The sequence below is a fragment of the Podarcis muralis genome, chromosome 11, assembly GCF_964188315.1.
Source record: "Podarcis muralis chromosome 11, rPodMur119.hap1.1, whole genome shotgun sequence".
Classification (NCBI taxonomy): domain Eukaryota; kingdom Metazoa; phylum Chordata; class Lepidosauria; order Squamata; family Lacertidae; genus Podarcis; species Podarcis muralis.
In genome coordinates this window covers 32,229,553-32,252,121 of record NC_135665.1, presented here as the reverse complement: position 1 = coordinate 32,252,121, position 22,569 = coordinate 32,229,553, and the positions used below count along the sequence as shown (strand labels likewise).

The following is a 22,569-nucleotide window of genomic DNA, read 5'->3' as shown; positions in this document are numbered from 1 at the left end:
GTGTGGTATGGCAATAACAGCCTCACTGGCCAAATAGGGAGGCATGGTGGGCCAGATTTGGCCTGTGGACCATTAATTCCCTGCCCTTACTGTGGTTTATTTAGCCTAAGTATGGCTTATCTGAAAGTCCAACTCAGCAGACAAACCATTGTTTTCTGGCAACAAAGAAACCATAATTTGGTATGTGGGGAAACTGGAGTTGTTGTTTTTTGCTTATCTGTGAAACAACTTGTGGTTTGCTGAGCAAACCATGGCTTAGTATTATGTGCAAACACAGCAACTGTGATAATACTGAGCTAAGTGGCCCAACAGCCCAAACTGCAGCAAGGCAGCTTCATAAATTTCTATATAAAATTTGTGAGGAGACTGGAAGCCAAGTAACACTCTTTGTACTTGTGCTGTCTTCACCCAATTCTTGTTTAACAGGGGAGGGGCAGAGGGGCCCTCAACTCTTAGTTTTGGTGTCCGCACACAAGCCAAAGCTCTGTCCTTTTGCTTCAGATTTGGCTTTAAAAACAAGCAAAGAGCCTGGATGGGAAACCGTTTTTTCAAGCCAATCACCACACTCCCCCATGGGTAACGTTGGTAGTTGGGGCTGGAGGTAAAAGCAGGCAGAGCAACAGGGGGGACATTTTTTCCTGTTTTTATTTATTTTCATGGTATAGAAGATAAATTTTGAGATAAACAATTGTTACAACCGTAGACTGCTTTGCACAGAAGGCTGTACTCCAGCTGTTCAAAAAACAGAGTTTTCTACAGCCCCCTCAAACATCTCTGCATCGTCCATCCCTCCAAGCAAACAGCATTATGACACTTCAGGGATGTGGTCCAGCCAGGTCAAAGGACTTGATATGTCCTGAAGAGCCACATTCAGCTGCTGGGCCTGAGATTTTCCTACCCCAAGCCAGTCTAAAATATTAGGTGCGATAGGGTGGGGTTTGAAAAGACACAGATGGAAAAGAGATCTGATTTGCCTTGTGTCACAAGGCTTCCCCATCCCTGTTATATAACATGTACATTTGAGAGGGGAAACCAGCCTAATGAATTGGACAGCTAGAAACAAGAACATAATTGAACTGTAGTTAAGATATGAAATTGTATATCAAAATGACTTGGGCTGCAATCCTCAGCATGCTTATTAGTAAACAAGCTTTACTAAGTACTGTAGGACTTATTTCTGAGTAAAGATGCACAGGACTGTTAGATTATTATCAGAGAATGTTACTTTGGGGTAGTGCTTAAAAGGAATCATAGAATTGTAGCGTTCTGTTTATCTGTTCTCTTTACTAATTAATTTAGGTCAATATGTATATATAATGTATTATTTTATATAAAAATAGAATTGTACATAGACTGATGTATACCAGCTGAGAGAAAGCATGAAATAAACTAAGGCTGTGGCTTAGTTCCACCCCACCCACCCCTAAAGTGATAACCTCCAGTGTAGATTCTTATTGCTACATATATCTGCTGGCTAAGCTTGCATCTGCTACTGGGGATTTGTTTTTTCAAAACTCATTATGGAAAGGAAAAACATCTACAAATGCCTAAGACCACCTCCTACGTATTTTTCAGGAGCTACTAGAAATGTCTCCACCCATACTTCACATTCACAGACACAGTGCATATTCATGCTGGTGTGCCCTTTAAAATATATCCACATGCATGGATTTTGCCAGATGCCCACAACTCCTGCATATATGGATGCTCAAACCTTAAAGGAGAAGATACCACACCCCACATTACACACACAGAGCGGGAGGGGGGGGGGAGCACAAAATGAAGAGCGGGATTATAAGATCCTTGGTTCTCTCTCTTTCCCTCCCTATAAAAGGGGAAAGGGTGGGCTACAGCCTTTTGCTTCTATTTTATCAGGCTTTTGAAAAAGTGTCTACCGATACAAAATCCATGTAAAACAAAAAACATTCCCTTTCCAACTCCTTTCTCCACCCTAACAGCAGTTCCATACCCCTGCTACATGTTTTCTTTCCTAAGGCATCTCAAAGCCTATCAAGTGAAGCTATGCACTTGCCTACCTTTAGTTTATCCCAGAAATCTCAATTCTCGAAGCTCAGAACTGCCCTTTTACACATCCGGAGAGGTGAAGCCAAAGAAGGAACAGCCCTTGATTCTGCTCTCTCTGTATACATAGGACCAGGGCATTCAAAAAAAACCCTTCCCTTTACACATTCTCCTGTATACTGGAGCCGACGCCCCCGCCTGTCATTTTCTGCAACAGACCCCAAACACACATCCACCGCCAGCCTTGAGTATTTATGAAGCACCTATAGTAACATGAGCAACATATAGAACGCAACGGACAATGTTAATATTCGTGACATACACAAGCACATTTGCTAACTATACACGAGAGGTGGAGGCACTTGGGGCAATTCATACCACATAGACATTTGCCACTCCAACTGCCTTGGTTGCAAATAATGGGAAACTTTCTAACTAAGTTGAGGGGAATCCGTGCCATTCTGCTGGCACACCCGAAGCGAGGCCCGAGTCAGGCTGCTGCAATTCCAGCCTGCCCGCCTGCAGTCCCGCAAGTCCCAGACGGTTCCCTGGAGGTGTGAGAGAAAGTCCCTCTGTGCATGGTCAGAGGTGCTCTTTCTTTCTTTTCGTTCTTTCTCCACCCCGACGTCGTAGAGCCCAGCTCCGTCCTTCCAAAGAGGCCCCGGAGCCTGGCTTGGCCCCGGGCGGGCGTTGGGCAGCCGATCGCCGCCCGCCGTGCTCCTTTACTCACCCTCCTGCAAGACGAGCGTGGGCTGCACGGGCCGCACGCGGAACTGGCGGGCGCTCCAGCCCGGGCTGGGCTGGCGCACGACCTCGCTGTCCGAGAGCCAAGTGACGGTCTCGTAGTTGTCGCCGCGGCGCAGCGCTCGGGCCTCGGCGCTGTGCACGGCCACCTCGTCGAACTGGTGCAGCCCGCCGGCGTGGTCGAAGTGCACATGGGTGGCCACGGCCAGCAGCGGCCTGGGCCGCCCGGCGGCGCCCTCGGGAGAGAGCAGCGCCTTCTCGTCGCCCTCGGCGCCCAGCAGCCCGGCCAAGCGCAGGTAGTCGGGGAGGCTGCGCAGCCCCAGGCCCGTGTCGATCACCACGTCCCGCTGCGAGCCGCGCACCAGCCAGATGTTGGCCCGGTTGCCCGACTCGTAGAAGCGCTCCTGGATCCAGTAGATGCCTCCGCCCAGGGACTTGTGCGCGAACCACTCCAGCGCCGACATCGCCGCCGCAGCCCCGACCTGCCGGGCCGCCTGCAGCGCCTCTCGCGCGGAGCTGGGGCGGAGCCCGGGGAGGAGGCGGGGACGGAGGCGCCTGAGCGAGCCAGCGAGCGAGAGGTCTCCGCCCCGTCCCTGCCCACTGCGGTAGCGCGGCGCCGGGCACGCGAGCAGGCGGGCCGGGGATGGCGGGCTGGGCGAGGCGAGGCTGCAGGAGGAGCGGCCTGGCGGGGCCGGAGCGGAGAGGCTGCAATTGGGCTTTGAAGATGCAGTGCAATGATGGTGCTTGACGTGCTGCTGAATAAGAGGCACGGCTCTCCCGATGCTTCCTCCTTTTAAATATTTCGTGAGAGTCGAAGGAGGGTCGTTTGCTCGCGGCAGCTTCGTTTGGGGCTATCTCGTGCAGTTCCAAGCGCGCACCTGGGGAAGTGAGTCCCAATCCCATCTTCTCCAGCTGCCCCTATTAATTTTTCTTTTATCTGTTCCTCCTAATGCACTGACACTCTTAGGATTAAAAAAAAAATGTTTCGTGAGGTAGCTCAATCTGTTGAACGTGAGACTCATAATCTCAGGGTCTTGGGTTCCAGCTGCTGGGCAAAAGATTCCTGCCTTCTGGGGGTTGGACTAGATGACCCTGAGGAGACCTTTCCAACTCTATGATTGTAGAAGGAAGGGAAAAGGGGCAACTGCATCTTGGCCCTAGCTGGGATTGAGGAGAGTTGTAGTCCGAAACCTATGGAGAACCTATGGCTGAGGAAGGCTGCTCCAGCGTCTGGTCCTGTAAAGCCAGTGTGTGGTTTCTCTACCCCACCACCAACAGCAAATGTTGCTGAACTGAATTGCAGATATCCCATGACTAGGCGCATTGTGAGATGAAGCATTCTTAAGGATGGCTTTGCTATCAGTTTAGTATACAACAGGCAGAGATAAGGTTTCATCGGTGCATAAGGTGGGGAGGGTGAAAGGAGCATCAAGAGTCTCCTTTTTTATCTGTGACACCTCATCTGGAGATATGAAGCCCTGCTGGATAGTGGGATTTTTATTTCTGAGTACATGTGTATAGATACCTTGATTCCATGCATGTTTATTTAAAGCAAAATCAATTTGGTTCAATGGGACATGGAGTGCTTCCCCATTAGGCATTTAGCCCTGCTTCATTTACTCGCTTCTTACTGGGCATGCACATGACACTGTCCAATCATTGCCTCTTTATCTGTCTTTTTGCACACAGCAGGAAGACCAGCCACAACCCTGGAAAAAAGTTGCACTCCTCAAAAGTGCTGGTGAGGGGCAAAACTCTGCCCCATTTCCCAGCAAGGACCCTATTGCCTTGAGGGTCATTTGCAGGAAACCTGCTTTCGTGTTTCCCCATTCACCATTTTGCCAGATGCTTCTGCTCCATGTGCATCAATGGAAATGGGAGGCATTGGCTTTCACTGGGGGAAGGGGCTGCATTCCTGAAAATGACTGGGCGGGGGAAGAAAACTGCTGTTCCTGCCAAGATTCCTTGGGGTACCAAGGATTCTAGCTGATAAGCAGTGCCAGCAAACCTTCTTTTGGCTGGGCCACATTGTTACGTGTCCTTTACCTGATGTCCAGGGCCGTCTTACCCATAGGCACTAGGGGTGCAGAGCACCCGGGCACCGGGCTTTCAGGGGCGCCAGGCCGAAAGTCCAGGCCCTGAGAGTTGAGTCGGAGGGAAAGCCCGCCCATTGGTCGGAGCACCGCGGCGGGCTCTATTGCTGCGGGCAGCTCTGCACTGCAAGTTCGGGGCCAACCGAGCCAGCGAGATGCTGAAGTGGCTGGCCAGCTCTGCCTTCCTGCACGTCTGGGACTGGGCAACCTGGAGAGCGCCTGGCAAATCTTTGCACCTCGACACCGCATATGCTTAAGACAGCTCTGCTGATGTCATATAGCAGTTGGGTGTGGCTTTGCCAAATGGCCCTGCCAGCTGTACAGCGAGGCCTAATTAACCCCACCGACTGCAGGTTCTGCACTTGGTTTGTGCTTTTCTATTAATACGACTGGCATGATAATTAGTAGCAAAAGTGGATTATGTGTTTGTTCAAGTTACTTCTTGTGGTGGCTATTTGTTTTTAAGAAGAAAATTCATATTTTCTGTGTATACTCTGCAGAACAAGAATAAATATTAAATGCAAGGTGTTCTTTTCAGGAATTTGATATGGCCAGGTCAGGCCGAGGAAGAGGGCGTGCTGCCTTGACTTTTGACATTGCAGCAATTGGCTTTGTTAAAGGTGAAGCGCTACCTGAAGCAGTATTTGGGCCTTCTCCGCTATATCCTGTAAGTATCTAGCAAGCAGCCAGAATTTCAAACCACAAGTTGCCATTGGGGTGAAGTGTTGCACTTGCATGCCACATAAAAAGAGCAAGAAAATGCCAAGTCCGTAGTTAATCCTACTGCTGGTAGACTAATATTGGAAAACAATAGGCCAGGCCTTTAGGCTTAAACTTAGTGAAGGTGATGCTAGACAAGAACACAGGAAGCTGTTTTATACTGAGTCAGGCCATTAGTCCATCTGGTTCAGTACTGACCACATTGACTGGTAGTGGCTCACCAGTTGCTGGCGTATTTGTGTGTGTGTGTTGGCTGAATTATTTCTCTTAGATTACCAAACCAGCATGCACTTGGGCTGCTGGTATAAAAAGTGCCCAGGGTTTTTAGCTGCTGTTCTTTGACAGTAATTAAAGATGCCACAGCACTTTGTGTTCTGTACCCTCCGGTACTCCTGTCATTGCTGGCGAAGCATTTTATGAAGATTCCTATGAAATAAAAAAGGTTATGTGAGTTCTTTTTCAAGAGAGACAGAGAGCCAGAGAGAATGGCATAAAACTCTATTTTGCAATTGGAATAATGACGTTGGAAGGCACTTTCACATGCGCAAGGAGGGGCAGCTGATTCTTGCCAATCTCTGTGATGCACTGCAGGCCCCTCCCCCAGTTGCTTTCTCGCAGTTGGGAGCCCCTCTGGAACAAGACAGGATATGGTGCAATGACTGTAGAATGTAGCAGGGATTGGATGAGGAAGAGTGTGTCTCACCTTACACAAGCAAAAGTGCTTTCTACTAGTGTAACACTACCATTAAATACAACCTGGCCTGCATAGCTCAGTTGGTTAGAGCATGGTGCTGATAACGCCAAGGTTGTAGGTTTGATCCCTGTATTGGGACTGCTGCATATTCCTGCATTGCAGGGGGTTGGACTATATGATCCTCAGGGTCCCTTCCAACTCTAAAACTCTATGTGTGATTTTCATAGACAACAGATTACAAACCAATACCACTGAAAACGGGAGAGGATGCGGATTACCTTTTGGCTTTAAAACAAGAGCTCAGAGGGGCAATGAAAAGGACGCCGTATTTTATGACCAAAAAGAATGAAAGTGAAGGTTAGTTTGCAATATTGTTTTATTCTGGAAAGTATTGCACATGCAAATTTTTCTGTAATAGAATTAATCCTGTGTAACTAAGGGTGCAATCAGTAATTTCTTGAAGAACAGTGTTAAGGTGCCATTGAATCTGTACCCCTCCGATCTTGACATTTTCTAATCCGTCTTCTAGTTCTATTTGTGATGTGATCCAAATCCTTCAAACGAAGGTGGTTATCCCCATAAAATCCCCAAGATTTTTCTTGAGAGCCTTATACAAAATAAATGCACAAATATGTTATCGTGAGCAAAGCAGAAGAGGGATTTCCCCCCCGAAAATAGTCCTTTGTGCATTTTAACTAAATATAGATTGTGGTTCTGCATTGGCTTTGTCTGAATTTATAGTATGTATATTTGACAACTCTAGTTTTTTTCTTCAGGTTTTGTACCTGTTGAAAGATACAGCAAAAAATACTTGCAGATGAATGAAAAGGACCTAGAATGGACCCCAGGTAAGGAAACTTAAATTCCAGTTAATTTTGGCATATAATTTTCCATTGTTTTCCAGTATTTAGATGTAGAACCCATTTCATGGTTGGTTCATTGTTTGTTTTTGGTTCCTCTGTGCCATTCAACTAGTTAAAAATGTAAACCTAAATAAATACATCTCACTCAGAGCTGAGTGATATTTTTTTTAAAGTGCATTTACACCTAGAATTCTTTTCCACTTCAACCAACCACAAACACTCATTCAGAGCTGATAGACTCATTCCCATATTTTCACATCTTTCCAGAGAAAGGACTGCTTCCCAGTGGTCCCTCAGGAGTACAATACATTCCTTTGTCACACTTATTTGAAAGATGGAGGGCCTGTAATTGTGGTGAGGCCGAGTTTGTCTAGAACAGGGCTAGTGAACTTGTGGGACTCAGTCAGCATGGGCAGTGGTCATGGATAAAGGAAGTTTTTGGTAAGCACCAGTCAGAGAGGCACAAATTTCCTCCTCCCTGGTCTAGTATATGTTGACTCCCCTGAGTCATTTTGGGTCTTCTCAGTCAAAATGTGCATCTTGAGCTGTGTACAAAATACTGAGGGCTATATTTCTCAGTAAATAGCCCACATATTAAACTTCTGCCATTCCCCTTTCTCAGCATTGCCAATGCTCAAGTAATGATACTATCCACATTCAAAAGGAAGCTTGATAGCTGGAACTGGGACACCAGTGGCCATCTTGGGCCTCACTTTGCAAGGCTCGGATCGAAGGGCGCATGGCTGTTGCATTTGTCTCACGCCACCCTGCCACCCTCGAACTGCTTTACGATGCTGGGATCTGATCTGAAATGATTCACCCAGCAAATCATTCAAATACAATCCCAGCCTCGCAAAGCGGCACAGGGCTGGCACGATGGCATGAGCAGGATCCCCCAGAAAAATGTGCCCGGGGCCATTCCCTCCACGCTATGTCCCTGAATTGTTGGACTACAGTCCCATGATCTCCATTGGCAAGCGCCAGGATGGGAAAGTCTTGTTACTGTTCTGAATAAAATGTCTTTGGTCATAGAAATACCTTTAACGTGAAGGAGCATAAACTATTAAAAATAACTAAAACTTGAATGTATCTTTTGTGAAGACTGGAGAAGACTCCCAAGAGAGCTGAAACCAAAGAAGAAGACTGAAAAAGGTAACATGCATATTAAGTAATATTAAGTAACATGCCCCTTAGGAGTAAAAATATTTTCTTGGGCTGTTGACCAACAATATTGTTCAGTATGCCTTATTTTGTGCTATAATTGTAATGAGAAAGGGGTGATTGGTTGTTGGATCATAGAAAAGAGAAAAGAATACTTTAAAACACACACAACCAAAACCTTAAAATAACTTAGGCATTTGGCTTTGCAAGGGATTGATCTGGTAATCCTGAAATTTACAAGCATTTGACAAAAGTTGCCACTGTCAGGTAAGTTACACTCTCTCTCTCTCTCTCTCTCTCTCTCTCTCTCTCTCTCTCTCTCTCTGTGTGTGTGTGTGTGTGTGTGTGTGTGTGTGTGTGATTAACACCTCCTTTCCAATTCTAACACAAATTAAGTTACTCCTGGGATTTCCACAGGAGAACTTGGTTCTTGGTATAGTAAATTCTTCCTGATTCATTCTTTGCAAACAGGGAGCTTTTTCACTTCCATAATGAGTAAAGTTTGTTATAACTGCGTTTGAAGAGTATAAAGGTAAAAGGATTTTTCTTCAGCAGGTGGAAAACCGAAGAAAGCAAAAACTGCAACGCCCAAAACTAATGTGGATGTTTTGAAAAAGATAGAGGTAGAGTTTACTCTGCTTTACCTTCTTAGGCTTCATTATTCAGCAGTAGTCACTATTGCTAGTATGTCTCCACTGTGAACAGTGATGTAAAAAGTAGATTAGGCTCTATAAAACTCATTGGGCTGGGGGGGAATGACAAACTTATGCATAATTTAGGGTACCTTTGCATAACTGCAAGGAGTTCTTGTTTGCCTTAACTGATGGTTGCCTTGAGCAATTTTATGCTATGTGACAGGATGGCAAATAAAAAACAACCAACTGGCATGTTCAAATATTTAAAAATATTTTTTTTAAAGATTTGAACACAAACCATTGTGTTGAAGCCAGCCAATTGAAATCATGGCTACAGTATTTTAAGCACTATTGATTTCAGTGGGTCTACCCTAAGTTTGACTAAGCCACTTTCTCTTATCTAAATTGTAAGGTTTCTGGATTTTCCACTGGATGTGCTTCCTCGTAATTCATATTTTTTTTCTGATCCTTGAGTAAGGGACTTTGGAAAGGGATACCACAAATTAAGGATTATTCATTCCCCATTTGGAAAATAAGTAGCATGTGATGAGATGAAATTAAATTACAGTTATGTCCAAGAATTATGTCATAATCATGCTATTTCTAAAATCCTTTTGAACTCCTTGAGTTCTTTGCTTAGTTCACCTATCCATTCGTTACTTGGCCAGCAAGAATAATAATAAAAAAATTAGCTGGAAGTTCAGATGATGTCACAGACATCTTGCTAACCTTTCCCAGGAGCTAGAAAAGAAAGGAGACGAAGAAAAGTCAGATGAGGAGGAAAAAGGTAAAGAGGAAGAGGAGGAGGAGGGAGAACCAGAGGAGTATGAGGAAGAAGAGCACGAAGAGGTATTGGTTTTCTTAACAAATAAAATTATGTAGAGAGCAAGATGGTGGCAATAATTTTCTTGACATTATACATGATTGGGGCAAGTACAATAAACTTGGTATACCTGTGGCTCTTTGAATGCTGCTGAACCACAGCTCCCATCATTTCTTGGCCATTGTCCATGCTGCTTGGGGCTGATGGGTATTGGAGTACAGTAACATCTGAAGGGCTGCAGATTCCCCATCGTAAGTAGCATGGTGCTTCCATTCCTTGGACTTTATGTTACAGTTAACAATATGTATTTTCATTGCAGAACCAAATGAAAGAACCATATCAATCTTGTTTACTTTTTAAAGCAGCTTTCTTCCACTTTCTACTATATATTGTATTGTCAACAGAAGGATTGGGGGGGTGGGGTTTGCTTTTTGTGTCACTTCTGAAAATGCTTTATGGCCGTAGTCTTAACCACACTTAATTGAAAGTAGATTACATTGAAATCAATTGGCTGCCAAGGAAAATTCATTTAGGAATAGAGGGCATGGGTGTCAAAAGTGACTGAAAAACATTTAAATTAGGTATGTTGTTAACACAAGCATTTATATTTATAATTACCTTGCCTTCAACTACCAGCACGTTTCACTGGGATCTATATTTATTTGCTGCATGTGTAACATTGATTTCTGCCAGTTACATAAGGTTTGATATAAACACAAGGAAGTCTCTGCGACTGTACTTCTTGCACGTAGCAATTTACAGTATCTAATATGATTTCCTTTAGGAGAACGACTATATTGCTTCCTATTTTGAAGATGGAGATGACTATGGAGCAGGCAGTGATGATGACATGGATGAAGCAACTTACTGAAATTGTTTTGAGTAGCTGGGAAATACAGCTGGAAAGTCTGAACACGCACTTGAGTTACCTCTAGTTATGAAATAATGTAATTTCAGAGGATTAACAATGATGATTAACTCAATATGGGAGTATGTTGACTCAATATTCGAAGCAGGCTGTATATTCCCTTCCAATTGATGGAATGGTAGATTGTGTTGGCGGCATGCTAAAGCACTCAGATGTGTCCTATATAGACCATGCTTTGTTATCCTGAACTAATTTGCAGAAATGTTATGTGCCTGACAACATAACACTGAGCTAGCCTGTGCAGAGTACCATATCACTCTGCATTGCTTTTGAAACTATGTTGTGGGGAAGGAAGAGAAATGTGGGCACTGAAGTATAAAAATCTAGCCTTTAAATAATAAAAACTGTTTACTGAACACAGGATCTGGTGTAGTAGTGTGTGATAAAATACAGTTGCAGGTTAGCTTGCTTTCTAATAAAGGGTTGCCCCCTTGCATCATCACAAGAGCTTTGGATAAACAGTACTTGGTAAGGCCACCTGAATAATAATATAAAAATGCTTACTGAACTTCCAGTTCAGTTACAGGACAACCAAAACTCAAATGGCTAGAACTGATTTATTGCTGTCTGATAAAGGTTCACCAACAATGACAGTCTTGCAGTGCTTCCAAGAAACATTATGGTAGTAAATAAAATAATAGTAATAGTACTTCGTATATCCCTGCTTAAAAGGGTTTTTTTTTAAAAAGAAGCACAATTAATTCCATATATCCTACCATCCAGTTTCCAGTAGTGGCCTCTCCCTTTTCCAAATGTCACCCCAGGGATTTCTCCAAAATACAGTTGTTGTTGTTGTTGTTGTCTTTTCCATTGTAGCTTTTTTAAAAAAAATCAATGCTTAGTGTTGTAATCTTATGTAAACTGCTTGATTGGGTGTGCCTGAAAAGCAGTACTGTATATATAAACACCTTAAATCAATAATGAAATAAAATTTGGACTAGGAGATCTGCTACACAAGAAACATGTTGCAGAAGAATCCCCTCTTGACACCTCTGATGTGTTGGAGTCTGCTTTTCACAGTAGAACATAGAAATGGGCATGCCAAAATCCTTTGCTGTAGCTAAAGCAGCTTTTTGGATTAGTGTGGAATATCCATAGGGTACATCAATTGATCACTAAACATGATTAAAAATATATTTCTTTATTTTTATTTTTCTGGAATTAAGAATTCAAAAAGAAAATATATTCTTGCCATAAGGATCTTATAAATTCCAAAACTTTTATAAACGGCTTAATTATGTAAAGAACATTTGTGGCAGTGTTCCTTTGAATAACCAATCCAGGGGTAAAAACATTTCACGTGGTTTCATAGTACAATACACAGATTAAGAGCCAATTTCCCTGTTCAACCATGGATTGTATTTAGAAATCTGGTGACTATATTCTAAATATTTTTCTCTTTTTTTGTAGAATTCTTAAAATTTACTACTGTAACCCTAAGTGTGTAGGCAGAAGTTCCCCCTGAAATAAAGGAGGCTTGGACAACTTTAGTATTGAGCTAGATTTGTCAATGGGAACCACTAGAATGCACAGCAAAATAATAATAATAATCCAATAATCCATTTTCTGGAACATTAGATTATCTTTTTCTATCCTTGCCAAACCATAGATTCACCACACATGATTACAAAGTACTCATTTCTGCCACATTGTTTTTGAAAATAGAAATACATACACCAACAGCACATATGAAGTGCTTTAACATACTTTTTTCCTTAAAACTACTGCAAGTCCCATACACAGAAAATAAATCAGTGTCTTTAATAAAACAAGCAGGTCTTCATTGTGATATTTCAACAAACCTTCGATTTCATGACTGCACTATTCACTTTTTCACAAAAGAAACAGGTTTAGCATAGTTAAATTGCAGAAATAAGGCACAGATCCTTGAGCTATAGCAAAGTCCAAGGTAGCATTTTTGGTACACAATACTATGCTGATTATTATTTTCACTATTTGACAATAATTTTCCAGATGCCTCAGTTCAAATTATCACCACAAAAATGATTTAGCTGTGGTACACCAACCAGTCTTTGTGATGTGTAGACAGTTTAGAAATTTTACTGCATGCTGCCTTGCAAGTTTTATCTAAAAAGTGACAGAGAATTTTAATAAATCTATCTAGTTAGGTCTATAAATTCCCCTTTTATGTTTAGAACTCTTCTACACTTGGCTTTGTTTGGTATTCCACTTTACCCAACACTTTACCCCCATCCCACCCCCCCAAAAAAAATCAGAAGTGGCACATCTGCAACTTTCTTTTCCTGCAGTTTTCCATTCCCTCAGGTCATTTCATTTGGATTCACATGCGAAACTGATTGCTTAGAGCACTGATCTTCAGTGGGTAGGTCAGGAACCGCTATAGGTTACAGCCTGATCTAAGATGGGTTGCAAGAGTACCACTACCACCACCATACAAATATATGGTGTGTTTTTTAAAAAAAAATTAATTAGCCCCTAAATTTCTGCTTGGGTTAAAGGTGGATCCTGGATCAGAAAAAGTTGAGCTAGTGGCTTAGAGTGTCTTTTTTTAAAGGCCTGTACAACAGGCCTAGGTCACCTAAGATATACGGTAGTTCTTCGCTAGGTGAAGCAGTCTATCCAGCTGTATGGATCCTGCTATACTGCTCTTGTCTCTTTTTGCTGCCCACATCAATTGTGATCCAGCCATAGTCATATAGAAAAAATGGTATTTGTGTGACTACTTGCAGCAGAATATGAATGGGGATGACCCTATTCTAATAAATACCCTATTGAAAGCACATTCCATTGTTTCCCCATTCTAATCCAGGAGGATGATAAGCTCAAGAGATGCTACACTCAACACCACATCAAAGCAGTCCAAACCCAGCCACACATCCAAGGGGTAATATACAGTGCTGGGCTGCATAGTGATAGTGATACTTTTTTCTCCATTTCTTTTAAAGACAATGAAATTCACAGCTTTCCCATGGGGAACTGAGGAATTTCATGAAGTACATCTCAGATATTTTCACGCATGATTAAGGATGGTAAGGGAGCTTTAAAACACAAAACCAGATGGCTAAGCACCCCTGCTCTTATAAATTCATTAAAAGAAAAAGAAGAATAACACATGCAGAAAGCAACTGCATTGGTGTTGTTCTATAAGCGAGTCACAATAAAACAGAGCAACCACATCCAGGGATGAATACTAGTAATTCAGAATAATGCTTCATGAATCTGATAGCATTAACTGTGTGGTCCACAAAAGCTTCCGCTATAATAAATTTTTAAGCATTTAGAATCCCATAGGACTTTGGAATCATTCACACATCATCGCAATCCACAATTAATGGTTGACTGTGAACACACCAATCTTGCCTGCTCCAAAAAACAAACTCTGATCCTTGGCCTTACATCCAAAGCAAGGATAGTGGTTGGTTTCACTTCAGACAAACTACAATTTGTTCTTGGCTTACCCATTGTGGTTTGTTTGGTGTGAAACAAACTATGATCCCCACTTGAGCATAACACTAAGAGAATGTTTTAGCATGGCATGTGAGCTGGGCCAGTGATGTTTTTCCTGCAACTGATGAACGTGCCTATGCCTCAGAGATTTTGTTCAAATTTTAAACCTTGTATCTTCCCTACAAATAACATACTCTGTTTTGGGAGCTCCATAGCACAGTTTTAAAAATAAGGGCTATTTACCACATTACAACCAAACTTTAAAAATAAGTTGTAAATAGCTTGCTTCTGTGGCTTTTATTGAAAAATAAAGAGTCTATATAATAAAGATTTCTGCTGCCATCATTTCACACATGTGAATATTTTACTACAACTATATATTGTCAAGCAACACCTTTACTTGTTCGGCTATAAACCATAACAAAGGGGGAAAAAGACATTCAGAGTTCAACCACAGATTTGGCTCTTAATTTCCCTGCAGCCAACATAAAATTTTCCTTGTCCAACATCAAAAAGCACACAAACTCACTTGATGCAACAAACATTTCCCTGCAGCTAAACTCAAGACAGGTATTTTTTCAGAAGGATCTTTATATATAGGACCATGGGTAATGTTAAGAGGACACTGTTCACTACCAGTTTCCAAGACACACAGAAACACTGTTCCAAGGGTTATATCTTAGAGTGGCCATCCATAAAAGCCAAGGGCACAGCACTAAAACTTAATTGTATGAAAGCAATTATACACGAAGCCAACATAATTAACTCCAAATAGTTTTCTTATGGTCTGTCTTAATATATGGATACACCCTAGAAAATCTAAAGGAATGAATAGTTAACATTAGGGCTCGGCGATATATTGATATATCATCCAAAACCAGCTGGAAGTCCATATCATGATATCTGTTTCATAGTTTTTGACTTGGCAATATATTGTGAATCATGATGTATATGTGTGTGTGCTATGCAAAAATTATGTGGGAAAAATCATGAAGCCAGCCAATACCTCTGCACAGCTCCATCCTTTTTTCAGACACTGTGATATATTGTTATATTGCGATGTTTAACTGGTGATATATTGTGATGCTGAAAACCAGATATTGCCCAGCCCTCCTTAACATCAAGACCAAAAAGCTTTCTCATACACAAAAAACTTGCTGAGATTTAGATACTGCCTGAATCATAATCAGCTCATTATCAAGTTCTCTAGCAAGTGTATATAAAGCAGTAACTTGCTTTTGAGAATTTAAGAGTGAGCCTTTAGTTATAGTGACTAGATGTGAAGATGTCTGTGTCGGCTTTCTACTATGACAGTTTAAGTGCCAAACTTGTATTCTAGCCTGAACAGGCCAGTCCACTCGTGCAGCAGGAATACCAACAGACAGGACCGATACTTTCTTTAGATATTGGTCCTGCCTGTTGGAATTCCTGCTGCATATGTCCATGCACAAGTGGACTGGCCTTCTATTCAGGCTGGAGTTGGAGACCGAGACTACAAAGTTCTACCCCATATACATGATGTACACTTTAGCATTACATGTCATGTAAATACACTAACACAACAATCTGAACCATGTCTACTCAGAAGTAAGTCCTAATGAATTCTGTGGTGCTTCCTGCCAGGAAAAGGTGGGAAGCTTCAGATTGCAACCAAAATCCTGTTCTAGAAGACACATCTAAAAATATTCGGAAGCAAGATTATGTATTGCACAGGCTGGCAGCATACTTCTTACTGTTAAAAAAAAAAAAAGAGGGAAACATTTATGTATAAATAAGGGGCAAATTAAATTAGGATTATGGGAATGTGTTTCACTAATTTTCAATTACTGTAGTCCCAACTAGCAGGTTTTTTTTTAATACTTGGCCATTTTTTCTACTGTATGAGTTCTCTGTGGAACTTTTAAACTAGAATACTAGAATATATTTCTTCAAAATAACCAAGAACTGCTTAAGAAAAAACCTGGCTTCTATTTTTCTCAACAACTCATGTTAGCTTGCTTCTCTGCCTTTTAGTATTATTATTAGCAAAACTCCAACTTTGCAGGTTAATATGACATGAGAAGGCATCATGGTTTCATGGTTAAGTATGCTTTTGCATAAGAACATAAATATTTTCTTTCTGGAAAACAATTTAGGGGGCCGTTAGCTGACTCTATGTAGTCAAGTGCATTAAGTAACCGTTTTATTCAATGAAGTTCTACTCAGGGCAGATCCACCTTAATTAATGTAATGCAATTTCCATCAATTTCAAATGGTTTACTTGGAGTATTATTAACACTGGATACAGCCCTGTTTACTGCAATAAAAATCAGTTTAAACATGTGAGTCACATGTTTGTATGAGTAATCCCTCATTTTACACAAGGGTTCACTTCCAAGGGTTAGGCATATATGCAAACATCACATATAGTCAAAGTCCTGGAGCCACCTTGCAGGTGAGGGGGAAAGAGAGCATCCCTAGCAGTCCCAGAGCTGGTGCAAGGCTTAAAACCTCTTTTCACACCAGGTAACTGTTCCCTGCAAAAAGTGTCCACTGGGGCTCAAATGCCTTTTCATTTAAAAAGGTAGGGGAGAAGACACTGCCACTTTTCTGCACCAAATTACATATACATTTGCACCTTTGGAACGCTTCAATAGTAACAGCACTTAGGGGGGTCGCTTGGGAGCAGAAAGACTACAAGTAGGGAATGGTTTAAGAATACCCTTCCTTGCTCAACAGCTTTTGCCCTCCCAAAGCTGTTATTAAAAGTAGTAACAGTATCAGGACACTGTTACAGATGTTTGCATGCCAAGTGCAGCTTAGTCTCATGGCTCATTGGTCTTTTCTCATGAAAAGGTACTGTAAATATCATAGTCCATGTAGCGTATGTTAGATCAACAACAGAGCATTGTACTTGTTCTGCATATCTGATAAGCTAAACTGTTTTTAACCCCTACCTTCATGATTTGTATTATATTCCATGCTAGAAGAGAATGGTTTATCTTTTATAATACAGGAAGCTAGCTTACTTCCAGACTAAAGAAACCCATTTCATTGTTTGCTGGCTGTAACGAAGGTACTTTCACTTAGTGGAAGTTTGCCAGCTTAGATCCACATATTTTGGCAGATCCAGACAATTGGTATTCAATCAACAATCTCACACTGAACTTGGCAACAACTTTTCCATTGAAAGGTGATGTCTTCCATACCCTCTGCAAGAGTTTTTATTAAATGCCACCACAAAGATAGCTACTTTCCAACTCCACACAGGACCTGTTGTTCTTTTTTCTTTGCAGAACACATTGAATGATTGCCAAAGACTTTAGCATGTAAAGCAAAAATTTCAGTTATCATGAAATAGGGTGATTTATTCCATTTTCTAGTGGTTTGGGCTGAGATGGTGCTGTAACTGAAGTATATTCTGCTGTAGAATGGTGGCTGACATCCACTTTAGCTAAAACCTCATAGTATAAAAGATAAAAAACAGGAGTTATTATTACCACCACTACCATTATCACCACTGCTGTTGACCATCTTATTCCCCAGTCTGCTCCATAATGAGGATCTTTCCGTTTTATGGATTTACCGTCTGGTTCAAAGTTTAACTGTTGGGTTGATAAGGCAGAAACAACTTCATTAAGATTCTCTCTCTTTGTAGCATTACACTTCACTATTTGTTCTATATCACGGTCTACTTCTTTCAGAAAGTTACCAACAGTCTCTGTGGAGAATGGCTCAGCAGCTTGTGATGCATCTGGGGTTTCTGTAGAGTACAAAGTAGAGGCAGATCTTGAAGCTTGCCTGCTTTTTGGAAAGCTGTGTGTCTCAGTCAATACACTGAACTTCTTTACTGGAATTTTAATAGTTCGCAGTGCAAAGAAGTCCTGATCTGTAATAAGATTGTTCACCCTTTTGATATCTGCTACCTGAAACACAACAGTTAACAAAGGAAAGAATTAGCATTTTTGAAAAGGCAACTCTTGAGTGACCAGCATTCATTTTCAAAGTCCTAACTGTTGAACTTCTTTCAAGAAATAAATTGGCACAAAAAAACTGGCTACACGTTATTGCAATTGAAACAGCCAGTTATGATTGTGGGTAGGAAAGGCTATGGGAGTCTAAAGGATCTAATCCCAACAGGTCAAAGAAAAAAAGAGGGGGGCTAGAAGGACTGGCTCACCTTGCCTTTCCTATCTCCCCAGGATGGTAAGAAGAGCCCCTGTGAATCAAATGACTTAGAATGGGCTTCTTACCTCCAACTATATTGTTGTACTGTTTGTTATGGTTCTTCTGCTTAAACTGTTTAATCAGGAGAGAAGCAGAGGAAATTTGTTATTAAAGAGTCAACTACTCAACTGAAAAAGAAAATGATAGCCCAGTTAGCAGCAGGAGTTTGGGTTACCTAGGGCCAACCATGACTCCTTTCTCCAGGCAAAGAGCTATTCTGGGGTTCTTTCTCCTTCCTGAAGGGCAGGGAAAGTCATGGAGTGAGTCAGTGCTTCAAGAAACTCCTGATAGGGAGGACTATTCCTTTTCTATATGTGCAGTCACACCATGTAGTCCAATGTTTCAAGGGCAAAACCAGCTATTGTGTAAGTCACAGGTGTTCCACCTACACCCAGTCTCATTTAAATGCACTTGTTATTGGCCTGCTAACACTACACATATAAAGTAAAAGTTCCTAAAGGTGATCCTTGTGTCACATGTGCACCTAGTAAGCACTTTACCCAAAGCCTGTTACTGCTGTTGTGGCCTAAGAAAAAAATAATTTAGTTCTCTTAGTTATTCTGATTTTCAGAATCCATTTTTTTTTTACAACCAGAATTTTTGTTCTATGAAACTGATTAAATAACCAGCTGTAAAGCACTGTTTCTACTATTCTATGCATCTAAACCAATTACCACTCATACAAAGTGCTTTGACTCCCCAAAACTGGCAAGATGCTGGGATCTGGAAAACCTAAGTTGTATTCAAGATCCTTTTCTTTAAACAATATGTACTCCCCATCTGCCATGACATATTACAAACCATCTTTTGAAAACGCCTTTCAATTAAAAAACAAAGAGCTTTCCATATGGTATAAGGGGTTGTTCAGAACTTCTTAGGAACATAAAAGTAGCAGCTGATGGGATACTATAGAAATTTCAGCTACTATAACAAATGTTAGTCACTTGATTAAAGATATGGGACCACATTCTCCGAAACAGGCAATTGTGTTGCCCTTCTTGCAATTTACCCTAGTCTAAGAAAGGGGACGCGGGTGGCGCTGTGGGTAAAAGCCTCAGTGCCTAGGGCTTGCCGATCGAAAGGTCGGCGGTTCGAATCCCCGCGGCGGGGTGCGCTCCCGTTGCTCGGTCCCAGCGCCTGGCAACCTAGCAGTTCGAAAGCACCCCCGGGTGCAAGTAGATAAATAGGGACCGTTTATTGGCGGGAAGGTAAACAGCGTTTCCGTGTGGTGCGCTGGCTCGCCAGATGCAGCTTTGTCACGCTGGTCCCGTGACCCGGAAGTGTCTCCGGACAGCGCTGGCCCCCGGCCTCTTAAGTGAGATGGGCGCACAACCCTAGAGTCTGTCAAGACTGGCCCATACGGGCAGGGGTACCTTTACCTTTTACCTTAAGAAAGGGGAGAGGTTTTCAGGAATGCGCCTCTCTTAAAAAAATTTAATAAGGGAATAAAATATTTTAAGAAACTTTGTGTCTTAGGTTGCTTACATATGAAACACCCAGAGGGTTCTGCCTTTAAAAAAAAGTATTTGAACATTAATTTGTGCAATATCTTAACTGACAAGTTCCAAACTATGCACTGTATGTAAATAGCTGCTAACTGTAGCCCAATAGCCTTTAAGGCTGCAATCCTAAAATCCGTTTACCAGGCAGCAAGGTCAAAGGGAATTACCTCCAAGCCTTTACTGGGGATAACAGAGTTCAGACAAAGCAAGGACCTGTGTTCAAACCTTTCCCTGCTCCTACCCACTGCTTGTCTTACCCCCAAGATTTTATATGCAACTTGCATTTAAAACAGTAGGACTTGCTGCTTTTCTTTCCCCATTTACCCCCATTGGAATATATGTTTTTACACTTAAAATAACAAATGTAGTTGTAATCTGAGGGGCTCTTCTAACATGTAATTTGGGCCTAGTGGACTAGAATTCATGAGAACTAAACATTATCCAGAAAACATTTTGGAAACCAAATTATTGTGTGCTGACTCACACATACCAGTTTATTTGGGTCTGCAACCATTTGGTTGTTGTAGATCCAAATGATGATTCATTTGAACATGAATGCACATCCACACATGGCTATCCTGATACCAAGTATCACTTCACGGCACATAAGAGCAGAAACTTTCAACCTGCTATCACCAACAAAGTTCGGGAACCTTCGGTGGCAGCACCATAATATACTCCTATTCAGTGAGGCAAAAACCATCAAGGGTTACATTGCACTAAGTCTTAGTTTAAAATCAATTTACCTAAGCTAGTAATGGCCATTCATTTTAATGGGTCTACTCTGAAAAAAAGTTAAATACAATTCCAAAACCTATGCAAAACTCTTGTAGTTGCTTCACAGCACACTTCAGTGTGTACAAATCTATCAAATCAAGCTGTACAATGCATCTTGTTTAAGTTTTTTCTATTGCAAATAAGTTAATATTTTTGTATAAGAATTGAAAAGCTTTCTGTGTTCACATGTAACAAAATTCCACTGGGAAAAGTTGCATACAGACTTACTGAACAACAATACTGAAGAGCTATTGCATTTAGTGTGTCTCCTTCCTTTATATCCTTGGTTATAAATACGATATCATCAATCCTTTCTCTTGATGTACTTCTTCGGACTTTCTCCCTTCCCCTGGGTCGCAATTCATACAGCTCCGTTTCATCTTCCAGCACATCACTGTCAGAACTGATACCATTCCCAAATGTATACAAATGATTATCCACTGTGGGCTGCACTACAGCAGGGAGCTGGAAACTGAAATTCTGTTTTTTTGCTGTCATTCTGTCAAAAGGAGTCTAACAGAAGAAAAAGAAAAATAGGACAACCAGTCAAACAGAGCATCCCAGCTTAAGTACTAATGTATATAGAACATCTATGAGCAATAGGGCAACAATTTCACCTCCCTGCTGCCAACCCACACATATTCCTAAAAAAAACACCAAACCATTTGGCATGCACAGATTCTCCAGGTTAATAATTGAAAACAAAACAAATAGAAATGGACACTAGAGAGACAACAGTGCTTGCAGGGATGGAGAGGGAAAGAACAGAGAATGAAGACTATCACTGAACCTGCATATTTGGAAGTAAGAAAACTATCTAGTAATCTATATGAGAAGCAAAGTATTTCAGTAGAAAGCAATCCTATTTTTGATTTACAGTGTATACAAGAACCACCTGCCCACCACAGAAACACAGCTTCTCAGCTCCTAACCAACCCCCATCAACATTATCCGGGCATTATCTTTATAGGGATCCCTACATCAAGCCTGCCTATTGGGCAGAGGAGTGGGGCTTGGACCTGTAAGAAGAAGCCAAGTTTGCTTCTGACAGCCTTCTGCGTCTTTTTAACAGTAACAAGTTGCAGGGAAAGTGGCACCTGCTGAATGATGGTCTGGAAGCTACACATCCTAAACACCCAGGCAGCTGAGCCCAGAAAGGAAAGCTGGCAAAACCTAGAAGCGGGGCACTCAGGAGGGCAGGACTTTGGACCACCCCTTGGCAAGATGAGCAGGAGGACCCTTAAAGCCCAGAAGGCCTAGTTTGCTTCCCATTCCGAAGTGAAATAACAACAACACGTGTTGTCATCAAAAGCGCCTTCCCCCCTAGAAGACCCTCAGAAGTGAGCGAAGCGAGGCTGCCTAAGGAGCCCCCACCCACCCCGACCAGAGCATCACATGATGAAGGGCATCAGAGGAGTCTGCTGCGCCAGGCCAGTGTGGCCCGTCTAGTCCGGCCCCCGGCGGCCAACCGTGAAGCAGCATCCGAGGGCCCCCACTGCGCTGCCCACCCCCACCGGCGGCTCTTTCACCGGCCGAGCTGGGCTTCCGCCTACCCCCCCCCCGACCCCCCGGGAGCAGCAAACGCTCCTAACCGAGGGGGCATGAGGCAAAACGAGAAGCAGACAGAGCGGGCCCCTTTCCCTGGGACGGCGGCTCCGGGCCCCGCAGCGGCCCGCCTTCCACCATACCTGCTTCCCTCAGGAAGGGGCTCCTCTTTGTGGAGGGAGGCAGCCCGCGAAAGAGACATGCCAGCCTCCCGCCTCAGCCGCCGACTCAACGGTGACAGACTTGTCGCCGCCCCTCACACTGGCAGCGGCACCTGTCCCTCCCGACCCGCTCTGGGCAATGGCCGCCTCCGAGGAGCCGCTTCGCCTTATTTCCGCGCTGACAGGCCAGGCCCCGGCCGAGGCAGCGGAGCGGCGCCGGCGCCACGTCCGCAAATTAGCGCCACCCCCTTTTTTTTTCCTTCCAG

At 42.6% G+C, this 22,569-nt stretch overlaps 3 protein-coding genes across 5 annotated transcripts in view; 1 reads left to right on the top strand and 2 right to left on the bottom strand.

Moving 5' to 3' along the window:
* Positions 1-3,308, bottom strand: part of MBLAC2 (metallo-beta-lactamase domain containing 2) — an 11,649-nt gene extending 8,341 nt beyond the window's left edge. The window contains exon 1 of the mRNA XM_028749575.2: positions 2,753-3,308. Coding sequence (XP_028605408.1) covers positions 2,753-3,230 — 478 coding nt within the window. The 5' untranslated portion in view covers positions 3,231-3,308. The remainder of the gene's footprint in view (positions 1-2,752) is intronic.
* POLR3G (RNA polymerase III subunit G) overlaps positions 1-14,538 on the top strand; it is a 25,769-nt gene extending 11,231 nt beyond the window's left edge. The window contains exons 1-8 of one of the 3 annotated variants that reach the window (XM_028749577.2): positions 3,338-3,570; positions 5,398-5,526; positions 6,501-6,630; positions 7,050-7,121; positions 8,238-8,288; positions 8,853-8,920; positions 9,671-9,781; positions 10,540-14,538. In XM_028749577.2, coding sequence (XP_028605410.2) covers positions 3,547-3,570; positions 5,398-5,526; positions 6,501-6,630; positions 7,050-7,121; positions 8,238-8,288; positions 8,853-8,920; positions 9,671-9,781; positions 10,540-10,626 — 672 coding nt within the window. In that variant the 5' untranslated portion in view covers positions 3,338-3,546 and the 3' untranslated portion in view covers positions 10,627-14,538. Of the gene's footprint in view, positions 1-3,337; positions 3,571-5,397; positions 5,527-6,500; positions 6,631-7,049; positions 7,122-8,237; positions 8,289-8,849; positions 8,921-9,670; positions 9,782-10,539 lie in introns of those variants that run through there. The other 2 variants (XM_028749576.2, XM_077936229.1) reach the window with 2 other exon arrangements.
* On the bottom strand, positions 11,809-22,569 carry LYSMD3 (LysM domain containing 3). The gene is made up of 3 exons (XM_028748428.2): positions 22,286-22,569; positions 20,826-21,110; positions 11,809-18,017 (listed from the first exon to the last, which is right to left on the bottom strand). Exons 2-3 carry the CDS (start codon positions 21,093-21,095, stop codon positions 17,442-17,444), a joined length of 846 nt encoding a protein of 281 aa, XP_028604261.1. The 5' UTR covers positions 21,096-21,110; positions 22,286-22,569; the 3' UTR covers positions 11,809-17,441.